The 23,156-nt window shown below is 39.5% G+C and overlaps 1 protein-coding gene across 2 annotated transcripts in view; it reads left to right on the top strand.

The window, feature by feature from the left end:
* The window catches only part of OR10A4 (olfactory receptor family 10 subfamily A member 4), a 55,594-nt gene extending 44,719 nt beyond the window's left edge, over positions 1 to 10,875 (top strand). For both annotated transcript variants that reach the window (XM_002708778.3, XM_089311248.1), the window contains 2 exons: positions 9,219 to 9,320; positions 9,490 to 10,875. In XM_002708778.3, coding sequence (XP_002708824.3) covers positions 9,616 to 10,590 — 975 coding nt within the window. In that variant the 5' untranslated portion in view covers positions 9,219 to 9,320; positions 9,490 to 9,615 and the 3' untranslated portion in view covers positions 10,591 to 10,875. The remainder of the gene's footprint in view (positions 1 to 9,218; positions 9,321 to 9,489) is intronic.
* Positions 10,876 to 23,156: the final 12,281 nt, after the last annotated feature.

Here is a 23,156-nt window from a genome sequence, read left to right as displayed (position 1 = left end):
TTGCTATTAACTGGAGACCACAGCATTTCCTTAGCTGCTTCAGCATACATGTCAAATGATTTTTGCCATTGTCAACATAACTTCACCCATCACCTTTGCAATCTGGCCAGGCAGAATTCCAGCCACGTTGTAGTCCCCAACATAGCTGTTGTTTTTTCATCCATAGAATCACATCTGTCTTAGAAATACTGTTATCCATGTAAAGTTTCTATACAACAAAGTACAAGATGAATGTGTCATCCTCATCAATCAAAACAGAAAATACCAAGTTAGTAGGTAATACTGAGACATATGGTTAATATGTTAAAAACCTCATGGGAAAATTCAGGTATTTACGTACAGGCACCATACGAGATACCAAGCAAACAATAACAAGCCATATACAGTTATTGCTTTTGGTAAAGAAGCATGCGATAAAACATTTGTTTCAAAAGTACCATGAGGATTGTTCAGATGCCCATGAGAATCTTTGCATAAAGATTCATCTTTATGAATCTCTTATCATCTTGGGCAGATTTTATCCTAAAGCATTAGCTTCTTCTTACTCATGCAACATCAATTTCTATTCCGAAAGGTTTAAGATTTCAGACTGCTTGACATTCATCTCCTCATCATAGCATCGGGTTAATGACCTCCACAACCACCAAACTAATGGCTCAGGGTTTTTGTTAACATTCTTCACTTGGTTTAGATCATTATTAATAGATTCTCTTCCCCATGCCTGATAACTTCTCCAGAGTCCAGTTTAGAATCACTCCTGAGAATGAACCCAATGAGAATCACAATGAAGGCAAACCTAAAAAAAAATGCACTCTCCTTTATTATCTCCTGGGCCTGCACTTTGGAGGATAGATAGATCACTGTGTTCTGTCCCCTTGCTCTTGTTAGCCTCACAAATGTTAAGAAAAGTTTCAGGTGCCATCAAGTCCTTCCTCCAATTTTAGGACTTCAAAATCTTCATGAATCTTTGTCCCCCTAGGAATTCCTCAAACCTCATACCTCTCGGAATCCATTACTTTATCTGAAGAAAAGGAAGCATTGGGAGAATCTCTTCCCTGCAGTAAACATCAGGGAATGAAATAGTCCTGAGACCCAGGCTGGAATCCTCAAGAGTGATTGACACAGGCCCAGCCCAGAGCTTCTCTGGGGTGACAAAGGCTATACAGCTCAGAGCTTCTTTACAGGGACTGACCCAGCCTCAGCCCAGGATTTATCTGTGAGATCTGAAACAAAGCTTCATGGAGAATGTGCCAGAGGCACAATCCACAGTTGGCCAGCAATGTGGACTGAGATGAGCACAGCCAAGAGTGTCTTGAGAATGACTGACACTGATGCTGCTTGGGAAGTCTCTGCAATGGCTTGCACAGGAAAACCCATAATTTAGGATTCCCTTGGAGTGACTCGTTAGAAATACTTTCCAGAGTGGCTGATACAGACCAAGACTTTTATGGAATTTAAAGACACAGTGTCATTGTAGGAGGTGAGTAAAGGATGACAGGTGGAGCGCAGATGTGAAATCTCTTGTAAGGAGAATGATGGCTCACTAACCTGTGTCTTTGAGACATTTCCCTTCTTAAGCACAAGAAGAAAGATCAGGTGTCTCATGTAAAGAATATGGAGTTTTACTGGACTTGTCAAATTAGGAAACTGAGGAAGGACAGAAAGCAATGATTTTATATATGTATAAATATAATGATTTATATATATACATATAGGGAGTACTGTACACATAGAAGACTCAGTGTTTGTTGATTTATTATCTCATTTCACTGATAACCACCCTGTCAGGTAGTTAGGGCTTTTATTACCACTACAATTTTGCAGTTGAGAAAACCATAAAAAGGTACTTCAGGAGCTCAGTGCTTCACAGCTAAAAAGCGATAATAAGTGTGTGATAACTATTGACAATACTCTACATTATAATTTTATCAATAATAATAATGACAAGAATTCAAAGTTGTCTACTGTTTTGTAATTCCACATTTGTTTCCATCTGGTAACTTTAATCCTTCATGGATTTGCTGACAATTTTATGAAAAATAATTTCATTGACTTTTTATTATAAATAGTAGTATATTAGGCTAATTAACTGTCATTGAAAGCCAGGAGCTACAAAAACCAGATGATGAAGCCAAGAAACTTACATCCAGGGGCAAAGTCAGTAAAAATAGAATGTGCTTGAGATCTGGAAGAGAATGCGTCCCCCATACATAACACAACAGAAGTGAAAGTGAAGGGGAAAAGTGTAGAAGTCTCCATGAAGAATCAGAAAGGAGTACCTGGAAATACAGAGGTAATGAGTCTGAGATCCAGAAAGACCAATCTCAAGTCTGGTGCAGACTCTGTGGAGAGTAAGTCTGAGCAGAGAGTAACACGAGGTGTCAAGAGACAGGCAGAAGATCCAGAGAAAGATAAGGACATTGTGAGCACCAAGAAAATGAGAACCAGAAGGCATTGTGACGATGTTTAGCAATGAAACTGAAGCAAGGAAAATATAAAGTTAGTTTAGTGAAAGTTTTAGTATAACTTTTGCTATCTATGTAAAATGAATTCTGTAAATAATGCTATTGATCTGTTTAAGAGAAATAAGGGTATAATTTTCCAGTTCAATGATCTTCAAAAGATCATGAAGGGGATTGCTGGGTCTCCTAGAGTGATAAACATTTAAGAAGTGCAGTGTGGGAAGTGGGGTTGGGGCCACGGTGTGGCCTCTGCATTACAAAATAAAGCCCTGGATATCCTCATTTCTCACTGTGAATCTGCAGGGTCCTGAACTGTCATTGTTGCCACACTGAAGTTGCTTCTGTTTGTTCATGTCCTTTATCCGAATGTGAAAGGCAGATCTTCCATCCTTGTAACCGTAACACTGAACAGTCTCAGCAAATTTTATTTATTTATTTATTTATTTTTGACAGGCAGAATGGACAGTGAGAGAGAGAGACAGAGAAAGGTCTTCCTTTGCCGTTGGTTCACCCTCCAATGGCCGCCGCAGCCAGCGCGCTGCGGCCGGTGCACCGCGCTGATCCGAAGGCAGGAGCCAGGTGTTTCTCTTGGTCTCCCATTGGGTGCAGGGCCCAAGGACTTGGGCCATCCTCCACTGCACTCCCGGGCCACAGCAGAGAGCTGGCCTGGAAGAGGGGCAACCAGGACAGAATCCGGCGCCCCGACTGGGACTAGAACCCGGTGTGCTGGCGCCGCAAGGCAGAGGATTAGCCTAGTGAGCCGCGGCACCAGCAGCAAATATTAATAGTGGATAAATGACAAGAGTAATGCATTGTTACAAATGATATGATAGGGATGGGCATTTGTTCCCCACTGTAGGCTATTGGCCATCTGTAAAAAACTAATCTTTGGCGTCCTGTCCCTTCAGAAAATAAAACTGATTTCAAGGATAAAAATAAATAAATGTTAAATAGTAAATATTTAAATATATATTTAAATAATATTTATTCATAAAATTTATTATTAATGTATGGGCACTAGGCAATGTAATATGTATGCAGTGATGGGTATAACTTGTTTAGGTCTACAGGAGAGAACACACAGGTAAAAATGCTAACAATGAGGCTGGCGCCGTGGCTCACTAGGCTAATCTTCTGCCTTGCGGCGCCAGCACACCTGGTTCTAGTCCCGGTCGGGGCACCGGATTCTTTCCCGGTTGCCCCTCTTCCAGGCCAGCTCTCTGCTGTGGCCAGGGAGTGCAGTGGAGGATGGCCCAAGTGCTTGGGCCCTGCACCCGCATGGGAGACCAGGAGAAGCACCTGGCTCCTGGCTTCGGATCAGCGTGGTGCACCGGCCGCAGCGCGCTGGCTGCGGCGGCCATTGGAGGGTGAACCAATGGCAAAGGAAGACCTTTCTCTCTGTCTCTCTCTCTCACTGTCCATTCTGCCTGTCAAAAAAAAAAAAAAAATGGTAGCAATGTCAAACCATTGTTAATGATATGTTCCCAGATGACAGTACAAAAGGGTCTTCAAAAAGTTCATGAAAAGTGTGTATTGTGAAAAGAACTACACCTGGATTTCAAATTTTTGCACCAAAATAAAAAAATCTTTTTTAAAAAGTTATTTATTTGAAAGGCAAAATAACAGAGAGTGGGAAACACAGAGAGAGAGAGAGAGAGATCAATCTTCCATTCACTGGTTCACTCCCCAAGTGGCCACAAAAGCCAGATCTGAGCCAGGCTAAAACCAACAGCTGGGAACTCCTTCTTGGTCTGACATGTGTGTGGCAAGGGCCCAAGTATTTGGTTCATCTTCCACCGCCTTCCCAGGTACATTAGCAGGAAGCTGAATCAGAAGCCCACAAGCTGGGGCTTGAACTCTAATATAGGTTGCTGGAGTCACAGGTGGCAGCTTAACCTGTTGTAACACAACACCAGTCTTAAACTTATCCTTTGATTCCGTGAAACTTTTGAAGTACTCTCATACATAACACTGTGATTCTGTCAACTGAAATAATCACAGCCTAATTGAGGAATCAAAGTTAGAATTTATTCAGAAAGCAAAGTGAAAATATAAGCCTGGAATCAGTCTGAAGTAACTGCTTTGCAAGCTTTTGCTAAAGTTTAGGTCTGACTTTTTTTTTTTCTTTCAGGGTGGGTACATACATTCAGTCAGCTTTATTTAGGATAGATTTAAGTTGGGCTTACAAATCACAGTAAAAATCAAAGGATACCTGGTTGTAGTTCCAGGCTTGATTATTAATTAGGGGAGTACACTACAGATCCATACACTGGTGTAATCAATATGCAGGGAGACGCAAACAATGGAGTTTTGAAATGTTCAGACAATGGCATAATTATTTTTCCTATAGTGGCTCTAAGATGAGAAGCTTATTCCCTCTTAACATACAATAGTATGGGTCCCAGAGTTTGCAAAAAAGTCATGTAGATCTGAGAAAGTGACTGTAGGCATCTTTACATAACAGATTATATCCCAGCTAATTTAAGCCTCTATAGTCACCATTCCATTAAGTCCATAATACCCAGCCCAAATTTGGAATTATTTAATATTATTTATAAGAAAAAATATGCTTTATCCCCTCCCTACCCCCCATAAAAAGGATAGATTAAAAAATTGATATCAACCCATTTGGGGTTGTAGCCTAATTGATGTGTTTCCAGGCCTTAGCTCTGTCCTGGAACATTTTGTTTAAACATTTGAGAGGAGTGGACATCCATGGCAAATGCAAACTATTGCAGTAATGCAAACTATTTTTTTCATTATACGATTTTCTATCTAAGTGTATATCACATAACATTCAGTTAATTATTTTAACTGTTCCATTCATGACATGTAATGTATTCACAGTGTTGCCCAACCACGAACACCCAATAGTTCCTTTTTAAAATTCTTGTTTAAGGTATACAAATTTCATGTATTTCACATATACAGATTCAGGAATATAGTGATACTTTCCACCCTACTGGCCCTCCTTTCCACGCTCCCACCCTCTTCCTCTTCTCTTTCCTATTCCCATTTTTGTTTTTTACAAAGATCTATTTTCAGCAAACTTTATACTCATAAGATTAATCCTACACTTAGTAAAGAGTTCAACAAACAATTATAAGAAAAAAAAACATTCCTTCAGTTGAGACAGGGCTGTTAAAAATCATCACATCTCAAAGTGTCAATTTCACTACTGTAGATCACTACTTTATTAGTTACCACAGATGAGGGAGAACATATGGTATTTGTGTTTGGGGGAGTGGCTTATCTCACTAAGTATAATGGTTCCTGGTTACAACCATTTTGTTGCAAATGACAGGATTTAGTTTTTACTACTGTGTAGTATTCCATTTTGTCTATATACCACAGTTTCTTTTTTATTATTATTTTTTAATTTTACTCAAGTTATACAAGTTTCATGTATTTCATACACACAGATTTAGGAACATAGTGATACTTCCCTCCCTCTCACCCACACTCTAACCCTTTTTCCTCCTCCCTCTCACATCCCCACTCTTAATTTTTACAGAGATCTACTTTCAGTTTACTTAATGATCATAAGGTTAACTGTACACTAAGTAAAAGAGTTCAACACATAGTATGAAAAAAAGAAACATTGTACCTCAACAGAAGAGACAAGGGCTGAAAACAATCATTGAATCTCAAAATGTCCATTTCACACTAATATGTACATTTTTAGTACTCTTTTAGTTACCATGATTTCTTTATCTTGTCTTCAGTTTATGAAGACTGGGTTGATTCCATGTCTTAGCTATTGTGAATTGAGCTGCAATAAACATGGGGGTATAGATCACTCTACTCAAATGAAAAGAAGTCAGCATATGAAAGATGCAAACTATTAGAGTAGGTTAAATCTTTAAAAAATATCTCCTCAGAATGCACCAAACTTTAAACAAAATACATGTACACCTTGTAGCACAAAACAATATACAATCTGTTAAAGAGAAACACTTAAAGAGATCTGACTTGACTCTAGGTTCAACTAGAGATCCACTGTATCATCAAACAACTGGAAAAGTAAATCTTGGGCTACATAAAATGCTGAGCACTGGAGTTAACCAGTGTACTAGGTGCAAAAGATACAATGATGAATGAATAGATGTGCCATGTGGCATTATTAATTAAGATAACACGTACACACAATTATTTTATTTATTTATTTTTTGGGGGGGGGGCAGGCAGAGTGGACAATGAGAGAGAGAGACAAAGAGAAGGGTCTTCCTTTGCCGTTGGTTCACCCTCCAATGGCCACCACGCGCTGATCCGATGGCAGGAGCCAGGTACTTATCCTGGTCTCCCATGGGGTGCAGGGCCCAAGAACTTGGGCCATCCTCCACTGCACTCCCTGGCCACAGCAGAGAGCTGGCCTGGAAGAGGGGCAACCGGGAAAGAATCCGGTGCCCCGACCGGGACTAGAACCCGGTGTGCCGGCGCCGCAAGGTAGAGGATTAACCTACTGAGCCATGGCGCCGGCCACACACAATTATTAAAATCTTCTGGTAGAGGTTTGCACAGTGTTTTGAGAGTGAAGTAAAAATTCCTTGATTCCACCAAGAGAGGGCAGTGAAACATCACAAAGAAAGTGATGTTTGAGCAGAGACTTTGAGATGAACAGAAAGATAAGCATGGTTGAGGAGGATGGTTTCCAAGAGAAGAGGGCCACGTGCGCAAATGCAGGGAACCGTGACAGAGCATGATGTATACTAGGATCAGAAAGGATTCTGACGTGTTTGCAACATCAGCTACATGGGGGATTAGAAAAATAAGCAATAACCAGAGAAAAAGACCCCATTAAAGGGTTTGTACTTTATCCCAGGGCAGTATGGAGGGATTAGAAGATGGTAACCTGTTACGTGACTGAATCAGGGTTGCTGTCAGATCACATAAAATCCAAGGAGTAAAGAAATTGAACTGGAAGTGGGTTTAAACTGTTCTCCTGCCCCACCCAGAGAAAACCAAAGCCAGAAAATAAAGGCAGTGATGGTAGAGATGGAGAAGGTGGCTTGGATCAGTCTGATCACACATAACCCACTGAGGGGGTGGATTAAAGGATGATTATATTCCAGCTCCTGGAATACTAACATGAGATGGATACAAATATCATGTTCAGGTTATTTCTCTTATTCCTCTTTAAGTTCATGTTGTCTGAGGCTAGGTGATACTCTTTTCTGTATGTGTCTAAATTGCTTATGAATGATGGCTACCATACCTAACTTTTATCAAGATGGGTGTTTTCCTGGTTATTCTTAATATTTTCTTTATCATCCATTAATCCAATCAGCAACAATTTCCTGAGCATCCACCTCTCTAGAATTTGGATAAACATCTGAATAACACAGCTCCTACTCTTGAGGAGCACACCAACTATGGTATGAGCCAAAAACATAAATTAATAATTATTCCAAAATAATGACTGCAAATGTGTCATTCCACTTCTTGGAGTTTCTTATATGTACAAAAACTTTCTGCTCATCTTTGGAAACTGTCTTGCTTTTCTCTCTTAACACCATGCTATTCCAGACACTGCAGCTTGTCTTCATCTGTGGACTTAGACCCACTCGCATTCTGCAAGACTGAGTGAATGTGTTGGCTGATGATTAAACTCACGTGGAAGCAAGAGAGGGTAGGGTAGAAGTATATTTTATGTTCTTTAAACTGTGTATATGAGATACACGAAATTTTTACCTTTATATAAATTTTAAAAAATAAACATGTTTTAAAAAAGGAATTAGTCTGCAAAAAATGTAAAACACTTCCCTATTTTTTTCCCTCCTTCAACTTCCTAACTTCACCTCTCACTGCTGCTCAGGACTGGAAACAATTAACATGTTCTCAGTAAAGCTCTGCTTGACACTCCCCCATCCCAGATGCCTATCTCCTTCTCTGCTACTCTATTCTTCTCCTTGCTCTTATTACTATCTAATGGACTATGTATTTTATGAACATAATTTGCTTGTAAGCTGTCTTCCCCATGAGAGGATGAGTTCTTTGAGGAAAAATATTTTTATTTATCTACTGATGTATCATCTTCAGTATCTAGAACAGTGCCTGACACACAAGACATTTATTGAATCAATTATCCTTTGTACTAGGGATTGAATAATTAGAGTTACAGTATATCTTGGTAATGAGCTAGATAAGAAAAAATTTTGGAAGGTAATATTATGCCATAATAATTATAACGGTTAGGATTTCTTGAGCATTTACGTACCAGACAACATGCCAAGGGCTTTAGCCATCTCTCTTCGTTTCAGTTCATAGTCACCAGAAAGAATTTCAGGGTCCCAATTTTGAAGCTTAGTTCTTGATGTAATGATGATATCTTCTGTCATGGAGTTTTATCTTAATCCTAATTTCCACGTCTTTGAGTTGAACTTAATTAACATGTTAAATATGATCTTCATATTTCTTGGGAATCAAGAAACAAGTCAACCAAGAGAAACTGATGAGACAGGTTACGTTTAAAACATCTGGATTCTCTCCATGGTTCTGGCACTACCCTGAGACTATTTCCTTTTGTCTGATAACATACAGCCACGTGAAGAACATTTAGCCTTGGGATAAAGATAAATCACAGTTTCTGTATTGTGTCTTTCTCTTTAGACTGAAATTTCCTGAATGTAGAATGAAATCTTCCCAAGTATGTGCTTCTTGAGACCTAACACATGTTCAATCTCCTCTTCTGGACTTACTTGGAAGTTGTTGATTCACTCTCCCTGATTTTCTCCTTCTCACCCTTCCATTTTGCAGATTGATACCTGCCTTATCACACCGTTCATTAGGTGTCAAGACCTCGCTCTTTAGAAACATTTGGACTGCCTGATGTAGCAACACTGACTATTGAGACATAGGGTAAGAACACAAAATTGAAGCTGTGGCTTTGGGCATCTTCTGTACAGAAAAGTCAGAACATGTATAAATACATATAGTGACTCTCAGGTCAGCATGAAAACAAAATGAAATTATTCCAAAGGAAACTTGTAAATCCTACAGTAAAGTTTCTTTTTTTTTTCCATTTTAGAGAGGACGCATGTTTGATCTTCAATAACTATCACAAGAAAGGCAGAGAATGAGACCAAAGGGAGTTCCCTTAAAAAGAGTGTAATAGAGATGTAAATATGGAGACTTCTACCTTCTTAGAGTTTGAATGCTCAAAGAAATTCCAGGCAGAATAATGATGTGGAGAAACTGGACAATTGTCAGTGAGTTTGTCCTAGTGAGCTTCTCAGCCCTGTCCACTGAGCTACAGGCTTTACTGTTTCTCCTCTTCTTGATCATTTACCTGGTCACCCTGATGGGCAATGTCCTCATCATCCTGGTCACTACAGTTGATTCTGCCCTACAAAGTCCTATGTACTTCTTCCTCAGAAACTTGTCCTTTCTGGAGATAGGTTTCAACTTGGTCATTGTGCCCAAAATGCTGGGGACCCTGATCATCCAAGACACAGCCATCTCCTTCCTTGGCTGTGCCACCCAGATGTATTTCTTCTTCTTCTTTGGGGCTGCCGAGTGCTGCCTCCTGGCCACAATGGCATATGACCGCTTCGTAGCCATCTGTGACCCCTTGCGCTACCCAGTCATCATGGGCCGCAAGTCCTGTGCCCAGCTGGCAGCTGCCTCTTGGTTCTCAGGGTTTCCAGTGGCCACCGTGCAAACCACATGGATTTTCAGTTTCCCTTTTTGTGGCCCCAACAAGGTAAACCACTTCTTCTGTGACAGCCCACCTGTCATTGCACTGGTCTGTGCTGACACTTCTCTGTTTGAACTAGAGGCCCTCACGGCCACCGTTTTATTCATCCTCTTCCCTTTCTTGCTGATCCTGGGGTCCTATGTTCGCATCCTCTCCACCATCTTCAGAATGCCCTCTGCTGAAGGGAAACGCAAAGCCTTCTCCACCTGCTCCTCCCACCTCCTGGTCGTCTCCCTCTTCTACAGCACTGCCATCCTCACATACTTCCGCCCACGCTCTAACACCTCTCCTGAGAACAAGAAGCTACTGTCACTCTCTTACACAGTAGTGACTCCCATGTTGAACCCTATCATCTACAGCTTAAGGAATAGTGAAGTGAAGGCTGCACTGAAGCGGATCATCCACAGGACCCTGGGACTTCAGAAACTGTAACCGACTTAAGGAACCTGAAGGGGTACAATGTAAGACCAAAGAAAAGGAAAGTAAGTTCTTGTGGGCTGTGGGTCTCCACTTTTTCCAGGAGATACAGCATGTTGACAGGGACTTTGAATTTTCCCCCAGGAGTCATTTCTGAATGAAAAACATGAATGATGAAAGGAAGCCTTATGATAGGTTCAGTATTCTATGGGACTGTGGTTCTGCTATCACTGACAATTCTGCTGGTTTTCAAAAATTATAGCACTCTGAAGTTTGATAACTTTGATACAATCCAAAATTATATATTTCTCAAAATTTTTCATCCGTTTAATTTTATAATCCTCTGCTCCATTTTTTCTATGTATCTAGAACCACTACTTGCATATTTCTACTATGTCTTTGCTTACAAGGTAATTTAAATAATTGTGATAATAAACAACATAATTCTGTTTAATTCTTTCACTTCTTCAACAACTTTTGAACTTGAAACCAAAATTTCAATAGATTTTTATACATCACTAAGCACTACCAAGCCCTGTTTAGATCCTAAAATATAGTGGTGGACAAATAGATAAACTCCTTGCCCTGTAAAATTTACATTCTGGTGATAAGAAGAGAAAATAAAAAGACGCTCAAGATCTCTAGTGGTTTATAAAGTATGGATGCTTAGGGGGCTAGCAATTGAGCCATTCTTCTTCTGCCACATAGTCCACCTGTACCTCATCTTAAGAAAAACCTCTCCACACTGACCACTACATCTCACACTATCTACCTGCAGTATGAAATCTGTTTGACATGAAAGTATAAAGAACCCCCAATTTCAAGTATAAATCCCTCATTTATCAAGTACAAATAAATAAATTTGGGGACAGTTCTGTAAATAATCCAAAGATTCTTCATTTACCAGATTTTACATTTTCTTCTGCAATCTCATTGTCATTAGATGAAATCAATTATCCTTTACAATCTTGCACATTATCCAATCAACACAGCAGCTTCTATTTATGACTTTTCTCAGTGAACACAGTTCAGCTCTGCACTGTTAGTAAACAGCAGCCTCATGTATAGACACCACAACTCTGGGGAAAACAATTACTTCAATATATCCTTGTATTAGTTTACTCTCAAGCTATAAAAATGCCCTGACTCTTAAAAGAAAAATAGATCACGATCTTGGTTCCATGTTCCTCCCATCCTTCTCATTTACTCTAAAACAACCTACTTTTCAAACAAATATATCAGGGGTCTGGTGCTGTGGTGCAGCAGGTTAACGCCCCGGCCTGAAGCGCCAACATCTCATATGGGCGCTGGTTCAAGACCCGGCTGCTTCACTTCCCATCCAGCTCTCTGCTGTGGTCTGGGAAAGCAGTAGAAAATGGCCCAAGTGCTTGGGCCCCTGCACCCGCGTGGGAGACCTGGAAGAAGCTCCTGGCTCCTGGCTTCGAATCGGCGCAGCTCCAGCCGTTGCAGCCAATTGGGGAGTGAACCAGCTGATGGAAGACCTCTCTCTCTCTTTCTCTGCCTCTCCTCTCTCTCTGCAACTCTGACTTTCAAATAAATACATAAAAAATCTTCGAAAAAAAACACATCAGGATAACTCACATACTGCAAAATTCATCCATGGATAGTTTATAATTAAGACAGGCTTTCCTCATTCTGGTTAAAACACCAGTTGGGGTGTTTATACCCAATACTGGAGTCCTGGCTTCACTCCTAATTCCAGCTTCCTGCTAATGCACACTCTGGGAGGTAGAAAGTATTGAATAAATGGTTGTGTCCCTGAGAGAGACCCAGGTTGAGTTCATGAGTCCTGGCTTAAGTACAGCCTAACCTCAGTTGTTGCAAGCATTTAGGGAGTAAAATTTGTATGGAAGATCTCTCCTCTCTTCCCCCTCCCCCTCTCCCTGCATTTATAAATATATATATATCTATCTATATATAAAGCTTTTCTTAAGTTTATAATACATTGATTTTTAGTATATTTATGGTGTTATCATCACAGCCTAAGCTTAGAACAATTTTGACACCCCAAATAAAACATATATATTACTATCAGACATTTGGTGGGAAAAGTTTATAATTTCCATTTAACTTCTTTCCATTTACTGTTTTCTCACTGAAATATAGATTCTGCCCCATCACTTATAGATCTTTAATGTCATTAATGGCTTCCATAATACCATGTCCAGTGATAAGTGTTTAATCTTTTTTTAAAAGATTTATTTATTTATTTATTTATTTATTTGAAAAGCAAAGTTACAGAGAGACAGAGACAGAGAGAGAGAGAGGTCTTCCATCCACTGATTGACTCCCCAGATGGCCACAATGGCCGAAGCTGCACAGATCCGAAGCCAGGAGCCAGGAGCTTCCTCCTGGTCTTCTCACATGGGTGCAGGGACCCAAGGACTTGGGCCATCTTCCATGCTTGCCTAGGCCATAGCAGAGAGTTGGATTGGAAGTGGAGCAGCAGGGACTCGAACTGGTGCCCATATGGGATGCTGGCACTGCAGGTGGTGGTTTTATCTGCTATGACATAGTGCTCGCCCCTAGTATTTAATCTTACTTTTGTCATTCTCTACTACAGCCCTTACAGCACTCATTCATTCCTTTTGAAAATTTCTGTACCTTTTATTTACCAAATACCACTCTGTCCTGATTTCCTTCCTGCATTTCTGACTACACTTTCTCAATCTTCAAGAAATTGGCTGACAAATACTTAACCATTTGGGAATTTGTGCTACACAAATTTTCAACAATAGTCATAGTATTTTTTCACTCTTTATGGGGTGGGGAATGCTTTATCAGTGCTGAGCTTCAGAGATAGGTATTAGCAACTGCTCATAAGACTTACCCACATTTATCTCCCAAAGATACTTTAAATACATCATTTAACTCAAGTCAAAAAAAATACTCATTTTTCTTTCCAAATCTTCTCAAACTGAATCCCTTTTCAGAGACTATCTCTAATATTACCTAGTCAGCCAAACCAGAAACCTGATAGTTAAATGAGGCTCATCCTTAATACCCAGGAAATCTGGTAAAAAGCCCTCTCCTAGCCAGCATCTTGACTTCACGGTGTCACAACAGTGCATCAGACAAAATCTTCAATAAATTCTGTAAAGACTATATGGATTTTTTTCTGGATCATAAAAATATTTTTAAAAAATAGTTATGTTTACTGCTTTTTCAAACTGCAACATGTTTTCCCTATTTAAAAATCATATCACTATTCAACCCACTCAAAATATTGTGAGAGGGGCTGGCACTGAGGCATAGAGGATAAAACCACTGCCTGCAGTGGCAGCACACCTTATGGGAGCCTATTCAAATCCCAGCAGCTCCACTTCCAATCCACCTTTCTACTGTCACCTGGGAAAGCAGTAGAAGATGGCCCACCCCATGGAAGACACCCAAGAAGCTCCTGGCTTCAGATCAGCCCAGCTCTATCTTTTGCAGCCATTTGGGGAGTGAACCAGCAGATGGAATCTCTCTCTCTCTCTCTCTCTCTCTCTCTGTCTCCCTGCCTCTATATAACTCTGCCTTTCAAATAAATACATGTTTTTAAAAAAATATTGCGATTTTCACAGATTCATCATCCTTTAAACTTTATCTCTTTCATAACATGAGTTCAATCGCCTTCAATCAGAGAGTGTTTTCTTCTCTGAAAAACACATGCCCACATGTGCACAAACACATGTGCACACAAACACATACATACTCTATCTCTTCTCTGTCCTATCACATTTTTCTGTATGTGGTTTCTTTTTAAGGACAGGCTTTATATCATATTTATATATCCTATAGAGCCTAACACAGTAACTTAATTATAGTGAAAATACAATAAATGTACGTTTGATTTGCCATCAAATGAATTGAAATGCTAACAAGTCCAAATACTTAATTACCTAAGATTCCTAATAATCATATATGTATATGTATATACACACACACACACATATAATCCCTTCAGAGAAATGTTGATTTGTCAATATTTAGGGTCCCCAATACTTAGGAGAGTTCTAAGGAAATCTGAATAAACTATGAACTTTAGTTAATAGCAATAAATCAAGGTTGATACATAATTATAATGCATTTGCCATTCTAATATAAGATATTAGTAATATGAAAACTGACGCAGAGGGAGACTATGTAGGAACTGTCTATACTATCTAAGTTTTCTATAAATCTAAAGTTGTCCATAAAGGAAGTTTATTAAAGAAGGAGACAAATTTTTATCTCTGATTAAATGGTCAAAATGACAAAAATGTATATATACCTATCCAAAGAGTGTAATAGCCAAGAAAACCTATAAAATGCATGATTTATCCATCTGTTCTATACCCAAATCAGTTAGCCATTTCTGAATAAAGTACATTATTATTATAAAGTATTAGAAAATATAATTAAATGTATGCATTTCTATAGTTTAAAATTCTAATTTCATTCAAAACAGCACTTTGAATAAACTAAAATTATTATTATTTCCATGCTGGAGATAATCTGAAATACGTTACCTAGTTTCATGCCTGTGATACTCCTTATGATGTGTTTCAGGTATGGTTCCACTGAGCTCATCCTCCAGTATCCAGTTGCATTCTTCATGTATGTCTCTGTGTTTGTCAAGCAGACATCTCAAACTTAATTTGGGCTGAAGACTTCTATTATACATGTTTTTCTATTTACTCATCCATTTATCAGTAAATAATATTACCATTTACTGAATGATGCAAGTCATCCTTGTTTACACACCAACTTTCACCCCTCATATTCAATCTATCAGAAAGTCTGTAAAATTATTTCTAAAATATAATCAAGCTGGGGGCCGGTATTCTGGTGCAGTGGGTAAAGCCACCGTGTGCAGTGCTGGCATCCCATATGGATGCCGGTTTGAGTCCCAGCTGCTCCACTTCCCATCCAGCTCTCTGCTATGGCCTGGGAAAGCAGTAGAAGATGGCCCAAGTGCTTGGGCCCCTGCACCCACTTGAGAGACCCGGAAGAAGCTCCTAGCTTTGGATCAGCACAGCTCCAGCCATTGCGGCCATTTGGGGAGTGAACCAGCGGAAGGAAGAACTCTCTCTCTCTCTCTCTCTCTCTCTCTCTCTCTCTGCCTCTCCTTCTCTCTCCGTGTAACTCTGACTTATAAATAAATAAATATTAAAAAAATATATAATCAAGCTAAAGTTCTAAATAATATATAACCAGGTTTCCAGAGGAATAAACAATAGGGTGAAAGAGGCACAATGTCTGGAAAAAATATTTGCTCTGTTAATATCAACTGTTTAGGTAAAACAAACAAGTAAAAAAAATAACTGATAAATCACACCAAAATGCTAAAAAATAATAATGACACGCAGAATATACTATAAGCAAACACATGTTCAATGAAGACATAAAGCATTGGAATAATTTTTTTTATTTGATAGGTAGAGTTATAGACTGTGAAAGAGAGAGACAGAGAGAAAGGTCTTTATTCCGTTGGTTCACTCCCCAAATGGCCACTACGGCCGGCGCTGCACTGATCCAAAGCCAGGAGCCAGGTGCTTCTTCCTTGTCTCCCATGCGGGTGCAGGGGCCCAAGCACTTGGGCCATCCTCCACTGCCCTCCAGGGCCACAGCAGAGAGCTGGACTGGAAGAGGAACAACCGGGACTATAACCTGGCGCCCATATGGGATGCTGGTGCTGCAGGCGGAGGATTAACCAAGTGAGCCATGGCGCTGGCCCTGTAATAATTTTTTAAACTGACTAAAAAAGTATTGCCTGTATAAACGTCCAAATTAGCAAAACTATCATTCACAACAATGTTAAGCATTTCTATTTCCAATCAAAATACAGCAACAAGGACTACATTTACCTTCTCATCTAAATCAATAACATAAATGCAAAATACATAAAACAGTGGTCTTTCAAGATGCTGGATATTAGGCAACAAAGGACAGTGGTGACTGAGAGGCAGAAAAATGAAGTGAGCTCTATGAGTGGATAACAGGGAGAAAATTCTGCAAAGAGAAAAATCCCAAAGATTTCTGTACAAAGGCCCACTCTCTAGTCAAGAGAATGAACCACATATATCCAAATGAAGAAACTATCTGAGGGAGGAAAGGACCATGAGAAAGGATTAGAGGAAACAGTTCCTGGCATTCACAATGTCTGTATTAGTCCCTGCACCCATTAGCCAGACTGGAAAAACTCAGTTCATGCAATATTGGACAGAATATTAAAAAAAAATGGTCCTGTTATACTAGGAGGGAATACTGAGCATGATTCTAGATCCACCTAACAAATCATGCAGCAAAACACAAGATGAAATTGTCTCCAAATAACCTAACTACATCCTAAAAACAAAGTTAAAGATTTAGGTGCATGCAAAAAAATCTCATCACCAAACAAAGTTAAATTCACAAAGTGTGGCATCCAATGCATACTATGAGGTATGTAAAGATTCAGGAAAGTATAATGTATAATTAGGAGAATAATCAATGAATTTCTTTTTAAGGTTTATTTATTCTACTTGAAAGTCAGAGTTACACAGAGAGAGGAGAGGCAGAGAGAGAGAGAGAGGTCTTTAATCCGATGGTTCACTCCCTAATTGGCTACCACGGCTGGAGTTGTGCCTATCTGAAACCAGGAGCCAGGAGCTTCCTCCAGGTCTCCCATGCAGGTGCAGGGGCCCAAGGATTTGGGTTGTCTTCTGCTTTCCCAGGCCATAGCAGAGAGCTGGATGGGAAGTGGAGCAGCCAGGTCTTGAACCAGTGCCCATATGGGATGCCAGCGCTTCAGGCCAGGGCATTAACCTACTGCATAGCACCAGCCCCAATCAATGAATTTCAATCAACCCATAAATGACAGAAAAAGTAGAATAGTAGAGAACAAAGTTCAAGCAGTTATAACTTTATTCTTTACCTTCAAAAAGTTAATAAAAGACAAGAAAGCTATAATGAAGATCCAGATTAAATTTCTAGAAGTGAAAACAATAGTATTCTAGAGGAAAATTATGTTGAATGAGATTCAGAGCAGATTAGATACTGCAGAAGAAAGACTGGTGAATTTCATGGAATAGCAATAGAAATTATCCAAAAAGAAACACAGAGGAAAAAGTGAAAAAAACAACACTGGGCTATCTAACATGAAGTAACTGAAAGAAGGAAGACAGAAAAAAATCATTGAGGAAACAATTACTGAAAATTCACTAAATTTAATTAAAATTCTAAACCCAAACCCTTCAGCAGATCCTAAGAATAAAACACATAAGGTAATTACTAAGATACATAGTCATCAAATCACACGAAACCAATGATAAAGAGAAAACCTTTGATCACCAGAGAGCTGAAAATGATGTATAAATTTCATGATATATAACCTTCATGATGTATAACTTCACTCCAGTCAGACTGATTATTATCAAAAAGAAAAATATAGAAAACATTGGAAAGGATGTGGAGAATATGGAATACTTGCATCCTGTTGGTGGAAATATAAATTAATACAGGCAAGACAGTATGGCAGTCCCTCAAGCTACAAATAGAACTATATGATCCAGCGATCCCATCACTGGATATGCACTGAAGAGAAGTAAAACAGTCTGTTGAGAAGTCTGCACTCCTGCATTTATTGCAGCACTATCCATAATAGCAAAATAATGGAAACAACCAGTGCCCATCAGCTGATGACTGAATGAAGAAAATATGGTGTATATATAATATGGAATACAATTCACCAAAAAAAGGATGGTCTTCTCATTTGCAAAAACATGGATGAACTGAAGGTTCAATAAGTTAAATAAGCCAAGCATAAAAAGACAAGTACCGTATGACATCACTAGTATGTAGCGTATAAAAATGTTGATCTTGTGGAGTTATATTTAGAATGGTGGTAATCAGAGGCCTGGCAATATAGGAGGAAGGAAGATTGGGGAAAGGTGGATTAAAAAGTACTGAGTTATAGTTAGGAGTAAACAGTTCTGGAGTTCTATTACACAAGGAGTTATAGTTGTAAATCCAAAGGAGAAGATAAAATACAACCATAAAAATGCTCAACTAGTACAAAGTATGAGAGGAAAAAGTGAAGAAAAAGCATGAGACAAATTGAAAATAGCAAGATTACAGACACAAATCTAACCACTTCAAGAGCCATGTTAAATGAAAATAGTCTAAATACTTCAATTAAAATAAGAGGCTATTAGATACATATTATCTACAATGAAAGTCTATGAAATTAGAGACACAAATACATTAGATTTAAACAGTTGAAAATTTTTGTTATGCTAATATTAAAGGAAATCTAACAAAGAATATTTAATGTGGGGAGCAACTCGGACTAGACTGTTACTGGAATTAAGACTTATTCTATGCATCTGCTCTCCCACAATATGGCGCTGGGAGAGGAGGAAACAGCTTCTACACAGCTGCCTCCAGTTCAACCAATAAACAGCAGGACCTGCTCCTGATTGGAGGAGAGCAGCGTACTCGGCGTGTGGGTAGCAGAGTTGGGATTGGTGGAAGAGGACTATAAAGGAGGAGAGAGACAACATGCACCGGGAACATCTATCTGAAGGAACACCTGTGCAGCCCCCGAGAGAGCCGGCCGGCGGTGTGCTGCTCCCCCGCGGAAGTGGGGAAAGTGGCAGGGGGAACTGCCCTTCCACAGAGGTGGAAGGGTCGGTAGCCAACCCGGGAAGAACCAGCAGCAAACCCGGGAAGGGCCGAGCAGACGAAAGAACAGCGCAGGGTCCTGTGTCGTTCCTCCACGAAGAGGGGGAGCGACATAATGGTGCCGTGACTCGGATAGGAAGCGTAGGCAAGGTTTAGTGTCATTCCTCCATGAAGAGGGGGAGCGACAATTTAATATTTGAAAAAGACGATTTCAGGGTAAAGAATATTTTTATCAGTGAAGAAGGTCATTTTATAATAATAAACGAGTCATTTAAACAAGAGGAAATAATTATTATATATACTTATGTGCCTAACAGTAAAGCATCAAAGTACATGAAGTAAACCCTGATAAAACTACGAGGAAAAATACATAAATGTAAAATTTCCATGAGACAATTCAATATACCCTTCTCTATGGCTTACAAAAGAAATTCTACAAGACAATAGATTTTCACAATAGTGTCTATCAAGCTTGACTTGGTTGATAATCTGCCCAAAAGCAGCAAAATATGTATTCATTTCAAGTATACTCAAAACACTTACCAAAACAGAAAATCCTAGGCCATAAACTAGTCTCCACAAACTTAAAAGGATTTAAATAACATAAAGTATGTTATATGGCCAAGTAGAATTAAAGTAAAAAAATAACAAAAACAGATAATACAATTTCAGAAATGGATAACACAATTCTAAATAACCCATAAAATAAAAAAAATTAAAAAGGGAAATTAGAAAGTATTTTGAACTGAATAAAAGTGAAAACATAGCATATCAGAATTTGTGGTATGCTGCTAAAATTTACTTAAAAGAAATGTATAATATATAATGCATATATCTTAATAACAAAAAAGTCTCAAGTAAATGACTATAACATGCACCTTAACAATAAAAGAACAAATTAAGATCAAAATAAGCAAAGAAAACAAATAATGAAAATCAGAACAGAAATAAATGAAATAGAAAATAGAACAATAATGTAAAATATCAGCAAAACCCGAAGGCTGGTTCATTGAGATCCGTAAAATTGATAAACCTCTAGATAGAATAATTAGGTAAGTAGGAATTACTAGTATCAATAATGACACAGATCACATTACTGCAGATTATACACAGCAAAATTATAATAAAAAATGTGAAAAGTTTCTCAATATATCCACCAATTTACTTAAAATAGAAAAGTTCCTTGAATCACACAAATTTTCAAAGTTCATTTAAGAAGAAATATTTGATATAGTGTTATATCAAATAAAGAAATCAGATTTGAGGTCAAATAAACCTTCTCTCAAAGAACATCCTGGCCCAGATAATTTCACATTAAAAGTGAATGATCTAAACACCTAATGTGTTTCCACCAATCATTGACTAGGGAATCATTTTCCACACACCTCACCAGCTTTTATTGTTTGTTGATTTCTGTATGAGAGCCATTCTAACTTGGATGAGATGACACCTCATTGTGGTTTTGATTTGCATTTCACTTATGGCTAATGATCTTGAGCATTCTTTCTTGAGTCTTTTGGCCATTTGAATTTCATCTTTTGAAAAACACTGTTCAAGTTTTGCCCATTCCTTAGCTGGATTGCTTGTTTTGTTGTTTAGTTTTTTGAGTTCTTTATAGATTTTTGGATTTTAAACCTTTTACAGTTGCATAGTTTGCAAATATTTCCTCCCATTCTGTCAGTCACCTTTTGACATTGTCAAGTGTTTCAAGTGCAGAAGCATCTTAGGTTGAGGTCATTCCAGTTGTCTATTTTTGCTTTGATTGGCTGTCCTTCTGGGATCTTTTCCAAGAAATCTTTGAAGCATTATTATTTAAAAGTGAAACCAAAGCTAGACAAAAAACAAAAAACAAACAAACAAAAAAAAAACTCCATTCTGTTTGACTACATTGATATAAAATTTTAGAAAAGGCAAATTTTTGTAACAGAAAGCATCTCAATGATTGCCAGGGACTAGGAGAAGGAAGACAGCAGCTGAAAGGAGACATCATAGGCCTTTCATAATGATGACAATCTTTTCTATTATCAGTGTTCCATGGTTACAACATTGTTTATATTTTTGAACACTGACCCCACTATAACACACTTTGGAAAAAGAAACAGTTGATTCCTGGTTCTACGTCGATTTTTCTGGACCTCTTCCAACATTAAGGTGTCAGTATTTTATCCCCACAAGAACAGACTCCCATTGTTTCTCTGTTGTTTATGGTTAAAAAAACAAAAAGTGTAGTGGATTCAATCTGAGTCTGTCTCCCCATGTATTCCAGCATGCAGAAGCAATTGATCTGATAGCACTGTAGCATGGCCTACTGAAGTCTCAGTTACAATACCAGCTGGGAGAAAACCTTCCAAGAGGTTGAAATGATGACTTGTAAAATGTAGTGTATATGTGAAAACAGTGGTCACTAATATTGTGATGTCTCTCCAATTGCTGGAATATAAAGGTTGGCAAATCATAGTATATACCTGAAGTGATTCCTCATGTTAATAAGCCAAACAACCTACTCAGGCGTCTTTGCTACCTATTGCTACATTCTTGGGCTTGACTGACTTACAGTTCTTAGTTCCCAAAGAAGAAAAGTCTTCACCATGGTCCTGAACCACTCACAGTTTTAATGAATTAGAAGCAGAGTCTGCTCGTTGGCACCAGGTTCCATATGCTTTTGAACAAGTAGACTGACAAATGAAGTCACTATATAGACTAGAGTGACTGATCCTACTTCCAAGCCCTTCTAATCCTCTGCTTTCCAATGTCAAGAAGACTGGATTTGAAATCCAGGGGACTCTCCACTATGCTGGATCATGCTCCCCTGAACAACAGCCATGTGAAAGGGAAACTGCAGAAACTCAATTTAAAAGACATCATCAGGATGCAAACACTACAGGAAAGAAATTTTAGGTTACTATAACCATGGACTCGTCCTGCGAGGCTGCGCACTGTCAGGATGGTGGGGTGACAGCGTTCTTCAACAAGAAGTACCGGGGACAACTTTCCATGAACATGTCCACTTTATTAACAATCAAGCACACTTTTAAAGGATAGGCAGAGGGCAACACTAATTCTATAGGATAAAGCCAATATTGATGCCACTATGCTTCTCCAATCAGCCTGAAGGTCACGTAGCCTAGGTAGTCTCCCAGGTGGTCCTGATGGGCCTGGGCCATGCCCGGATCTATTTTCCTGATTGGTAATTACAAGGCCCTTCAACAGGGAGCAAGGGTGGGGGAAATGTGCCTGGGGCTCTTGCTGCCTGCCAGCAGTCAGGCCATCTCCAGAGGCATGGTGTGCCACGCCCTCTTAACCTCCCGCAGGGGCTGGGCAGGCAGTCTCCAACCAGGCACAGGATCGCCCACACAGAACTGTCGCTCCCCCTCTTCGTGGAGGAGCGACACTAAACCCTGCCTAGGCTTCATATCCGAGTCACGGCACCATTATGTCGCTCCCCCTCTTCGTGGAGGAACGACACAAGACCCTGCGCTGTTCTTTCGTCTGCTCGGCCCTCCCCGGGTTTGCTGCTGGTTCTTCCCGGGTTGGCTACTGTCCCTTCCACCTCCGTGGAAGGGCGGTTCCCCCTGGCCACTTTCCCCACTTCCGCAGGGGAGCAGCACACCGCCGGCCGGCTCTCTCGGGGGCTGCACAGGTGTTCCCTTAGATGTTCCCCTTAGATGTTCCTGGTGCATGCCGTCTCTCTCCTCCTTTATAGTCCTCCTCCGCCAATCCCAACTCGGCTGCCCACACGCCGAGTACGCTGCCCTCCTCCAATCAGGAGCAGGTCCTACAGTTTATTGGTTGAACTGGAGGCAGCTGCGTAGAAGCTGTTTTCTTCTCTCCCAGCGCCATATTGTGGGAGAGCAGATGCACAGAATAAGTCTTAATTCCAGTAACAGTATAGTCCGAGTTGCTCCCCACACAGAACACATTTTAAAATGCCA

Source organism: Oryctolagus cuniculus, chromosome 1 (assembly GCF_051225735.1).
Source record: "Oryctolagus cuniculus isolate XC-2025 breed Fujian yellow rabbit chromosome 1, ASM5122573v1, whole genome shotgun sequence".
Lineage (NCBI taxonomy): Eukaryota > Metazoa > Chordata > Mammalia > Lagomorpha > Leporidae > Oryctolagus > Oryctolagus cuniculus.
Note: the sequence above shows the minus strand (reverse complement) of the source record. Positions and strands in the feature narration are given on the sequence as shown.